This window comes from Pangasianodon hypophthalmus, chromosome 9 (assembly GCF_027358585.1).
Source record: "Pangasianodon hypophthalmus isolate fPanHyp1 chromosome 9, fPanHyp1.pri, whole genome shotgun sequence".
In the NCBI taxonomy this organism is placed as follows: Eukaryota; Metazoa; Chordata; class Actinopteri; order Siluriformes; family Pangasiidae; genus Pangasianodon; species Pangasianodon hypophthalmus.
The window spans coordinates 10,225,216-10,237,800 of NC_069718.1; the positions used below are offsets into that span (position 1 = coordinate 10,225,216).

Below are 12,585 nucleotides of genomic sequence, written 5' to 3' on the forward strand. Positions count from 1 at the left end.
CAAAGGATACTTTTAGTTTCTTTGCTATTTGGTTTGGTTTCATATTGCATACAATTAAGCAAACGAATTGTCAAAATGCCAAAACAAAACAAAACAAAACAAAACAAAAAAAAAACAGATGATCACAGGGCTGAAAATGTACTCATAGAACTCATCCATTCATTGGTCAGAGATATAACGAGAGAAAATGGCAAACATTTCTCAAGTGTGCATACAAATCACAAATATTACTTGAGCATGGAGAACACAGAGCTGGTGCTCAATAACTTACTATTTAATTTCACTATTTAATTATACAAATAACTAACTGTAAAATTTTTGGTTATCACATCCAACAGGGGTCCATTTCTGCAGCACTACATCCGTGTACTTTGGCTCAGTTTGCACCTTTGCATCTACAAATTAATTCTACCAGCAACCCAAAACATACGGCAGATTCAGTTCAATTAGTGCAGTGAATCGATTCAGAGTCGTATCGCTTTCTCACTGCAAGTGAACCATTCTGGAGTTCATCTGGAAGCAGACTGAGACCACTTCGCTCACCTCAGATGCTCAGACCAGCTGTTTTGGCACGTACCCGAGTGGGGTTGCTGTGCATTGTGCTGTGCGATTGCAAAGATTCACACCAACAAGGAAAACACACCAATCTGACTTTACACTGTATGTGTGAAAGCATCTTTACATAAAAGCAACGTTGTCCTCTCTACTTTCCGAAGAAAGTTCGTCAAGATCACAAATTTTTAATCACCAGAAACCAACCAAGCACCTTCTGTGTACAAAGACGCTGCACTTATTATTATTACTGCAGTTATTATCTTCATATGTCACTGTCATAGCAACAACAAGCAGGAGCACTGGAAAGGGCAGGTGGCACTTCAGAATGGCGTTGAATGATGGGATTCCCAAACATGTAGCTTCTCGCTGAATCACACCAACACTGTTCTGATATTCACTCTGTCCAATCTGATGTGGACTGAACACACTGGTTATAGCAATAAAATCTAGGACTACACATCCGTCATCGTTGCAATATCAATTTATTATTTTTTTTAAGCTGGAGCATGCGTTTATCAGGAAGATATACAATCTCCCTGATCATGATATACCACATTATATACCACCATATACCACCATTTTACAGCACCAGCACCAAAAATATATTTGAGCCAATGTTAACATGATAAATTAACTATTTTGAAATAATCAGCTTTATTTTATTAACTACTGTCAAATTAGTGAGTACGAGTACATGCTACGCAAATGGCGAGACAGTGTTCTTGCAAAGTATCACTATATTTAGACAATGTGACAGGAAGAAAGGTGCTGAGATATATCAAGTTTCACTCTTCATTACAATGCATGCTATGATACTGAATAGTAGTAGTCTAGCACAGGAGAAGTTTTATTTTCAAGTACATTTTTCTTTTTAACATCTTTAGATAACATTCAGAAAATAGTCTCTCTGAGTGTACACTTTTTTTCATCTTGGTCAGCTTTTTGAGTTTTTTTTTTTTTTTTTTTACCACATGACTCCACTGAGAATGCTCTCTTTCACACGAAACACCTGCAATCACACCAAAAGCCCAGTAAAAAAAAAAAAAAAAAGCCCTTGGTATGGCCTGTTATGTTCCTTGACACTTCAGTCAGTTCAATACAACCTGCGCTTCCCCCGGGACTGAGAGCAACAGCAGAAATGGGACTGCCAGATGGATGGTGGTGTATGTCGTGCCCAGACAATCAAGGCAACCTCCACAATGGCTTATGTAAGAATGCAGCCGAGGGCATCAAATACATCTGCTTTGAGGTGTGTTTTGAAAGCGATGACCAAATATTGTGAAAAACATTGCGGGACGACGCACTGGATTGTTCATCTTGGAGAAAGAATATCATGTGCTATATACTATATATACTTTAATCATCATTTCAATCGATAAAACAAGGGTCATAAGAATTTAACATCCCAACATTCCGAGCAGAATCTTTACCACTGAGCCACAAAAAGTAATTTAGAAATTATAAATGCATCATCAAATTCATTCACGTTATCACATTTGGCAGACAGTTGGCAGTAAGTAAGTAAGTAAGTAAGTAAGTAGGTAATAAAGTAAGTATGTAAGTAAGTAATAAAGTAAGTAAGAAAAAAAGAAAAAGGAAAAAAAAATGGACTTTTAACCCAGAATATTTTGCAGTACTTTCAGTAAGCATTACGTAGGAGCTCAGTTTCTTGCCCCACAAAAATACACAGGCTTTGGGCCTGTCATGTCCAATATGCAAATTCATAGAGAATGATATGGCACCTGGGGACCTGTATCATAAAACTGCTTCACTGATGTGAATAATGTATAACATGTTATGGTATATTTTCACAGGTTTGTCTACTGTCACAACATTCTGAGAATCTAACAACGCAAATCGAGATTCAGATACCGAAACCCAGAACGTTTACCAGTAGCTAGCTAGCCTGCCAATTAACCTGTTAATGATGAACTTGTGATGAAATCCTACTTGTTTGTAGCTCTCACAAATGCATGCTAGGAATTATGTACTGCACATTAAAATTTTAACATTTACATAACATTAAACAATTTAGAATTCTAAATAGATAAAGTGGATTTGTTTAAATTACACATTCAAGGAAATCCTATATAGTTCAATACAATAAAACAGTGCAGCCATTTCATTACTTTACATGACCATTAAGAAGATACTTCTATCTAGTAACTAGTATCTTATTAACTTATTTAATTATATTTAAATGCAATTAAATGTAATTAAAGTGGTATTTAAACAGAGATAGTGCAAACAGGTTCTAGGGTACACATGTAACTACACATATCATTACAAGTGTTACTACTGTAATAGAAATTCATTGGTCTTCAACCAATAGAAAAGGACTTCTGCAAATTTAATACCTGCTATTACTTAATCTCATTTTCTCCCATTTCCCTTTTTCCTAAAAAGAAACTATTTCAGAAACTATGACCAGAGCTAGTTGCTCAGGCTCCATCATGACACATGATCAACAACTTCCGATTTTATTTTTGTGAGAAACCAAGATTTGGGGATCAGACATACTTTTTTCGGTAAAGCTGCTCTGTGACAATGTCCATTGTTAAAAGTGCTATGCAAATAAAATTGAATTGAACTTGTCTAGGATCTAGAGTGAACGACTGAGTAGTGTGAGTCAGACCTAAATTCGTGTACTATTAGCAATACAGCAATTCTGAGATTTTGAAAGTCACGTAGTATCATAATGGTCATTATGTTTTCTACATTTTTTGCCCTGGCTTTCCCAAGTTCATGACTCCACATCTCTTACTTTCCCCAAACACATTCGAGACAGGAAAATGCACAACAGGCAGATGGTAATTTCTAAGCAACAGAGTTTGGTTTCAGGGACAATATGGTGCCATAAGACAGTTCTCCAAATAGAGAGCAATTTCCAATAAAGTGCATTTTACACAAAAACATGGCCTTGTTATTTATGATTGTGCCAAGAACCAGAGGGCTTGTGTTTAACAGCCATATGCATGCATTGCCTTGGGTAGAGTGCCAATGTGTAGGTCTGAGGAAGTCATTCCCGGCAGTCTCATTCCAGCAAACCCATGGGTTTGGCAGATTGAAAACCTGGCAACATGTGAGGACATTGAATTTCATTATGGCAGAAAACAAATACAGCTCAATAAGTCTGGTAATAAGTGCATCCAGAGTGACTTAGTGCTTGACTATGGTGCATATTGACGCTCAGTGTTCTTATAAGAGTTACACATTACTAGATCAAGTGTTTTTGACTGCAATCACCATAGATTTGCTAGAAATAAAGAATGGAAATAAAACTAAATTAAAACACAAACCATTAATATCAAGTGAATGATACACCAATAAGAATAGAGAGAGAAATAAATACATTTTCCAACAACATTGGAAAAACCATCGCTACCATACTAAAGAGGCACAGTCATGGAAACACTTGAACCTATGAATAATTCAAACCTGTTGAACACAACCAATGCTTACTTTATTTCATTTTTTCCTTCAACCTGACATTGGACTGGTAATTACTTTGCACTGACACACTGAAAATGTTTTCTCTATTCATTGGGCAAAAAACGTAATTATCCCTGCCACTGAGAGAGAACCATATTCTCCTTTGACGTTGTAAAAAATATGATCAAAGCATGACTTCACATCAAAGTCGAGCTAGATGTTCACATTGTCATTATACGAACCAGCATCAGAGCAAGCATGTGCAAGAGCAAAATAGGGAATCTACACAAAATGCCAAAGAAAATCTTGAAAAACTTAAAGGAGGCAAACACGTCAGTTAATACAAGACAGGAAATGGCAAGTTCAATGACAAGTAAGCATCACCAAGCTTCCATAGCCTTATAATGTACTCACTAATAATCTGAAATAATCAAAATAATTCACTAATAATCTAAAATAATATTTCTCTTATACCCCAGAAGTTTGCCAGCACTAACTTTTTAACTTATTTATTAAAGAATGACACGTTGTACTTTTTATCCATTTATCAAGTTAGTTCTTTTTATCACTTAAGCTATAAATAGTCCCTCATCATTTCTCTTGAAGATAATAAGACATAAAATGCAGGTTGTCAAGTTACCAGGAAACCACAAAGGGCAAAGTTTCCTGTTGTTGGAAAACTTACTAACTTTTACAAAGCGCTGACACTGGAGTCTCCTTCCAAAAATGGTAAATAAACATTTGTCCTTAGAGAAAGTTTCACCATATCAACACACTTCAAAAAAAAAAACAAACATTTATGTATAGTGTCAATTATACAAGTCCCTGTGTGAGCTGTTACCATAGAAAAAATTACATATTACAACATGTGCATTAATATAGATCTGTGTCTTGCTGTTGTAGAAGATGAATCAACCCCTCTGACCAATGAGAATCGAGCATTCAATGGCGCTGCAGTATAAATTCATATGACAACACTACGTAGTCAACCTTGTTTACTAAGCTTTGTGCCACACTGATGCTTTCTAGTTTTAGTGGTGAAAATAGGTTAAATATCATTTTGGCAGCTTTTGCAAGCGTCGGTTGCCAAATGTGTGAAGGTGTGGGAAGAATAAGAAAAACAACGGAGGGGAAGTAGGAGCAGAAAAATGAGTACGCATAGCCTTAAGCTGTATATCAAGTTTGCTCCCTCTAGCTCAAAATGGGGATGGGGAAGAATCTAAAATATAGATATATTGCTGGCAGTCCACGTGGATTCTCTAGGAGATGAAGGATAAAAGGAGAAATGAAGGAAAAGGACAGACGGCAGCAGCTGTCAGTAACAGCACTGTGGGCCAATGGCATGAAACAGTTTGATCTCTCTGTGGAAGCTTGGAAAAATGCCATAATAATGACAAGAAGGAGGGAAAGTTAGACACTAATGACTCAAAGAGAAATGTAGGGAAATGTTTGCTTTGGGCAGACAGAAGGATGAAAGAAGAAATGCAAAAGAGGCACAATGACATACAAAATACATTACATTTGTGACAATTGCTCCGTTTTAGAGCTCAGTGCTAATGGCAGAGTCCCGCCTCTTCAACAAGGCCCTTAAACATTTACTATGCCCATGCACTGGATTGTGACTGGTGTGTAAGTTAAATGTAGTGACAGAATATGCTAGAGGCTGGGTCACCTAGAGTGAAGTTGATCTATGGTACACTATGGTGTATCACCAGACTTCATACCTGGCCCATTATTCTTCTGCAAAGTTTGTGTTGAAATGAGGCCAAATTATCACTGAACATAGAGTCAACTTCCATATTATAGTATAGTCAAATGATGCCATATTATAAATCTTCTATATGGCCAAAAGGTTTTGGACGCCTTACCGTGACCCCCATATGTGGTTCTTCCCCAAACCTTTGCCACGGAGACTTCTAGACAATGAGGAACACAACTGTCTAGAAAGTCTTTGTATGCTGTAGCATCATAGTTTCCCTTCTCTGGAACTATGAGGCCCAAACCTGTTCCAGCATGACCATGCTCCTATCCACAAAGCGCTGTCCATGAAGACATGGTGAGCTAAGGCTGGAGTTGAAGAACTTGAGTATTCTGCACAGAGGCCTGAACTCAACCCCACTGAACCCCTTTGGGATGAACTGGGACGCCGACTGCACCCCAGACCTCCTCACCCAACATCAGCGCCTGATCTCACTAATGCTCTTGCGGCTGAATGATCACAAATTTCCACAGCCACGCACAAATCCCCACAGCCAAAATCCAGTGGAAAGCCTTCCCAGAAGAGTGGAGGTTATTATACCAGCAAAGGGGGGCTAACTCCGTATTAATGCATTGCCTTTGGAACAGGATGTTCATCAAGCACATATGGGAGTCACAATCAGGTGTCCACAAACTTATGGCCATCTAGTATACACAGTACATAGATCATATCTCGTATTTTTACTTGCAATTAGTCAGTAAATCTATTACAAATTAGAAGAAGTCATTAAAAAATGAAGACAGCAATCCTCCTTAATGACAGTGGCCAAAACAGAGAAGAAATAATTAAGCTACAGCTCAGGCAGCAGTGAGAAATCTTGGTGTAATGCGTAGCTGTGACTTGACATTTAAATCCCACACTAATAATGTCAATACATCATTTCCCATTCAAGGAACACAGCATGACTTAAACCTCACATTTCATCATGATGATGATGATGATGATGATGATAAGTTGAGACATGCTTTTATCCTCTCTTGGTAATATTGGTAATATGATCTGTTTTAGTGGCATAGGTAAAAATGTAAAGCGGGCTAATCCCTTATCAAAGGAAGCATATTAGCACATACTTTAACATCATTGCACTAAAAACGATTTCAAATGCTTCTATAGGTGCTATAGCTTCTGGCATGAAAAGACATCTCTGAACGCCTGACAGACTATGTTACAAATAGTTTTAATATCATGTTCTGTCTCGCTGAACATCTCAAGAGTTATGCACAAGAAATGTTATGAACTTCTGGAACACAATATGCTACCTAAAATAATATGCTAATATTTTCTGCACATATTCCTTTGTACATTTTTAATATTGTTCATATTCATAACGCACATATCACTTGATCTTTATGTACACATCTATCTATCTATGTATCTATACATATATATCTATATCTATCTATCTATCTATCTATCTATATATATATATATATATATATATATATATATATATATATATATATATATATATATATCTACATATATATATATCTATCTATCTATCTATATATATATATATATATATATATATATATATATATATATATATATATATATACAGCACACACACAGAGAGTAAGATATATCTTACCATTTTTCTATTACACCTTTTCATACAGTTCATATTTACATTGTAGATATTCACTCATCCGTACATATACGTATAACTTTCCATTCTATTTATCTGCTTACTCTGTACTTTACTACTACAGAATGAGTTTAGATGCTAATTTAATTAATCTTCAAGCTTTTATTATTTATTAGTGCATTACTTTTTTTGTATGTTTTGTCCCTCTTGTTTATCATGTCTTCTTTTCATTTTACCCTTTAAAGCACACCAAGCTTCACTTTAACATTGTGACATGATTATCAGCTTATTGTTTTTTTGTTTTTTTTTATAAAAAGAACAGATTATATTATATTCCTTTACAACATACTCATTTATTTCCACATTACGCGGTAATAAATGATGATATAACTGTTGCCAGAGTAAGCTGTACATCTAAATGCCGATTCATGATGGAGCTGGGCATTTCATATTCTCTTGCCTTCCCACTGTTTAGCCCACAGCCGCCCTCCCCACCTCTACACGGTGGAAAGTTTACTTGCAGCCAGACATTAATAATTCATCGCTTGCAGTGGACACAATGAATACCAATTCCCTCATATTGCAATGCACTATCATCAAGGCTGATTGTGGCATCTAAGGTCATTAACTTCATCTTTGGCAATGTGCCTGCACATTCAAATGACCGGCACAGACTGCTGACACCAAGGTTACACAATGCAGCGTCTTCGCCACCCAGAGCCACAGCGAGCAGGAAAAAAGGGAAATCTCATTGTAGAGTTCAAACGCTTTTTGCTTTAGACTTTGCCCTTTGCCCTCTGCAAACATGAACTGTGGTTTGCGCTTGGCAAAGAAGAAAATTACTTTTGCAGAATATGAGACAGGATCATTGTCCACAAGGTACCGTACCAATAACACTGAATACACATCTGAGAAAGAAGGTAAATTACAAAAAAAATAAAACATTCAAATGCACACACTCACCACATTGTGTTTGCTAAAGATCTTGCTGAACACACTTCCCAGCTTCTCTGTTTCATGTGGCTCAATCAGCTCAGCAATTTCTACTGCTGTGTCATAACACTGCAAATTCATTTTGCATGACGCAGACAGTTAAATAGCATCAAAACTATACATGACAGCAATGCTGCTGATTGCATTACAGTTACATTTTGTCATGACTGAGGATCATTTCTGAAAATGATGGTCAAAATTATGTCCTGGCACAATTCCCAAAGGCAAGTAAATCAAATCTCAGGTTGGTGGCTTGATTACATTTTGTTAGAAATTAAAGAAACACACTGATTTTTAGCAACACAACACAAAGTATGTTTTGACATCCCAGTGAAAGTAAACAGGACCACAATCCTGAACAAGTATCAGGAAATGAAAGCTTGAGATCTTGAGAAATAAGTGTTTCTTTACCGCCAAAGCACACAAAGGTTTGTGATGCACACATATAGAGAAAAATAGAAGAAAGCGTCAACAAAGGAAAGAAAGAATGCTTCTTTGAGTTATTGACTGACTCCTTCTTGTATATTTTCAGAGTGAACCGCATGCCTCCTCCTCCCTCACTCTTCTGCTGTATAGCTAAATCAAGACATTATACATCACCAAGACTGAATGAGGTTTGCTTACAAAATCCGAGGCAGGCTTTTTGTGCCAATTAAGTCATGCAGTCTAAAAGCGCACCATGTCTTTGAAACACACATTGAATTGTCATCAATTTTCTGCATCTGGATTAGTCGATATTCACAGCTGGATAATGTTTTTGATGCAGCTGAAATTCAGCATACAGAAGGCAGAGAGCCCAAATACAAAATAAAACTGCTCCTTTAAGGCTGTAGCTAAAACACATAGTCTAAACAATAAGCATGAAGTATATACAACCATATTTTATTCACTTTTTTAATCAATTCAAAGCTCTCACATTTTAACATACCATACAAGCTCACATTCCATATTTCCACATGAAATGAAATGCAGTTATACTACCCTACAAGCATACACACACAACACAAATGTATACACACATAAGACATTGTGTTCTTTTGCATTCAGCTGGAGAAGTTATTTGTATTTCTTCATTGTTGGCACATCATACATTCTCACTGCAAGCTGAGCCCCTCTAAGGGTTAAACTCTAGAATCGCCCATGGCTTACAGAATAATTGACCGTCTGACTCAGAATAGCCGTTGTTGCTCTGCTCAGCTGACAGCATATAGCTTCCACTTTCTTTAACTGTTTTTTTTCCTCAAAACTTCAAAGGCTTTCTAACTTACTGGAACAAACAAAAAAGCCACTACATGTGAATGTGGGGGCAGCTGGACCAGCTGTGTGCAGGTTAGAGAAACTTATGCACTGCTAAATATTAATAGCTGACTTTCCACTGAGAAACTTTAGCTCAGGAACTCTGGTCTGGAACTGAAACAAAAGGTCTTCAGTTAATAGCGCAATGCCATTGCAATGCTGCTGTCGCCAATGTCAAACCTACAGCCATAGAAGCGATGTGGGACATTTAAATCACTGCATTTTCAGTTCCGAACCTTAAAATATAGGTTACATTATATAGGGATTTTGGAGACAAAAAAAAAAAAGATCATAAGAACTACTTGAGCATCAGTGCTCACAAGTTAAGTTTGATGGACCCAAATGATTACCCACTTGGAGCTTGAAAATCACTGCTTAGACCCCAATTATCATCTGCTTGGATCCCATTTTTAACACCCACTTGGAGCCCAATGATCACTCAGTTGGACCCTGATAAATACTGCTTGGACCACTTGGACCCCAATAAACACCCACCTGGACCCCGATGATCACTACTTGGACCCCAAGGATTAGGGCTAATTATCCAGTTGGATCCTGATGAACACCCACTTGGACCGCAATGATCACTCCTGATGATTACTGATGATTCTGCTTAGACCCTGATAATTACCATGTGGACCCTGATGATCACTGCTTAGACCCCAATGATCACTGCTTGGACCCCAATTATCACCTGCATCAATTTCGTTTTTTAACACCCACTTGGACCCCAATGATCACTTAGTTGGACCCCAATAAATACTGGTTGGACCACTTGGACCCCAATGAACACCCAACTGGACCCCAATGATCACCACTTGGACCCCAATGATTAGGGATAATGATCCAGTTGGACCCTGATAAACATCCTCTTGGACCCTGATGAACACCCACATGGACCGCAATGATCACTCCTGATGATCACTGATGATTGCTGCTTGGACCCTGATGATCATTGATAGCGTTTCATTTTGGCTATCTAGGCTATGTTTAATTATAATGCATTTCAAGTGCAATGCATTTCACCTTGATGCTGTAACTATAGCACATTCTGTATCCCACCTGCTGCACTACACACACCGGCCAAGGTCTGACCTGGTGTCGGCAGAACTATTTTTACTATGCGGCTTAATTAGCGTAAATAGATGACAGTGATGGCAGTCTTTTCAGAATCAACAACATACAGCTGTGTGGAAAAACTGAGCAAAATAAAGTCCAGCGGAAAGCTGTCATTTAGGTTAACTCTCCTGCTAGCATAACGTCATCAGTCACCTCAAAGTTAAACATATCTAGAAAAAATAAAGATGCTAGCGAGACTAGAAAAATATCTTTTTACGTGCAATGCCATCACAGAACACCACACTTAACTTACTGCACTTAACTAGCTCCATACACTATTACATTACGCTAGCTACCACATTTACCCTAATCAATTAAATTTCCAGGTAAATCCAGGTAAATTTCCACTTGCCCTGTGGGATAGATAGTAAATTTATGATTTGTCCACCCCTGCCACGCTGATGTTTAGGCATGTGTTTAATGACACTGCACTGCCTGGAGCTTTGCATACATTTGTATTTTGGGGAAAATATATTTTATTCAAGGCATTCCATTGTATTCCATTTAATGCAATAAAACTGCTGCAGAACAGAACGCACCTAAATACTGATCCATTTTCAAGTGATGTATACAGAAGACAAACAGCATACAGTCTCTAGCATCAGGCCATGTCAAAACTGAAGACTAATTTAACAAAGAACAAAAAAATGGATATACAATCTGATTATATTGCTCTAAAAACTTTTAAACAGATTTTTTCTATCAAGAGGGAAAAACAGCCAGGTGTTTTGCAATAACGGTTGGAATCCCCTGGCCGATTAAAAGTGGAGATTGGTAATAAGATTTGATATAGAGGGGAAGAAATTATACGGAACTCGACCAATTCCCCCACACTTTCAAGGATCTGCGCATTATTCGTGCTCACGGCACACTATGATAAAATAACACCTGCCTTTTTATTCATGAAAACAGTTTGGCCGATTCAGATATAAGCTCTCGGACGCCTTGACGTAGGAAGGCTGTCATGGTTGGGCTAGCACAGAGCCAATCTACTTTCAAAAGACAAGGAAAAAGCAGCCATAGTCATAAGAAAGCTCAAAACCTGACTGACAGATAACGATTTCTTTTCTCTTGAAATAACATATTTGGTCAAAAATAAAATACAGACGTCTAAAGAAACTTCAGGAAAAAGATCTTAGGCTGGTTTTAAGGAATTATTTCACGGCAACACAATAACAAAAGTTATTCTTCTTCATTTATTTGTCTCTCTCTCTCTCTCAGTGTAGTGTAGTAAGCCAGGCAGATAGACCCAGGCTAGAGACCTTATCTTACAGAGAAACGTGCTTCACTGTGCCGTCTCTGTGGGCATGATGATGGAGCGAGGGCATGCCTTCACAGATAAACAACTCCTCTGTACTCAGCAGTGCTTCCTAGACCTACTGTCTGCTGCGGGATGCTGCAGAGGCTGTTTCAGCTGTGATTAGCAGCCAGCGCTCGGCCCAGGCTGCTCGGCCCACCCTGAATCACAATGAGAAAAATACAAAGAGCGCAATGCAATGAATTATCAGCGTGTTCGGGTTAGCATCAAACACGCTGGTCAGTACTGCAGCTGTCAGAAGAAACTAATGGAACTATTTGAAAGCAAAAAAAAATCTTTTTTAAATGTTTATAGACAATCTAACAGTGTATTTCTAAAAGAAGGTCATACAGTCAGGGGAAATAAACATTCAGATGCTATTTTTGTTATTTAATATACTTCCAGTGCATATATCCACATTGAATTTACACTCCTAATGTCTGTTGATTTCGTACTTAAAAATATATACAAAAAAAGGCACGTACTCATAAGCATAAACAATAGGGAAAATAGGGAGAAGTTAATTGGATACTATATTGGATAGAT

General features: G+C 37.6%; 1 protein-coding gene across 4 annotated transcripts in view; it reads right to left on the reverse strand.

Annotated features, from left to right (window-relative positions):
* Positions 1-12,585, reverse strand: part of enox2 (ecto-NOX disulfide-thiol exchanger 2) — a 235,967-nt gene that overhangs the window by 191,438 nt on the left and 31,944 nt on the right. The window contains exon 1 of one of the 4 annotated variants that reach the window (XM_026918719.3): positions 12,015-12,200. The exons of the other annotated variants lie outside the window; for them this stretch is intronic. Within the exon in view, the coding sequence (XP_026774520.1) occupies positions 12,015-12,070 (56 nt within the window). The 5' untranslated portion in view covers positions 12,071-12,200. Of the gene's footprint in view, positions 1-12,014; positions 12,201-12,585 lie in introns of those variants that run through there. 4 annotated transcript variants of the gene reach the window in all.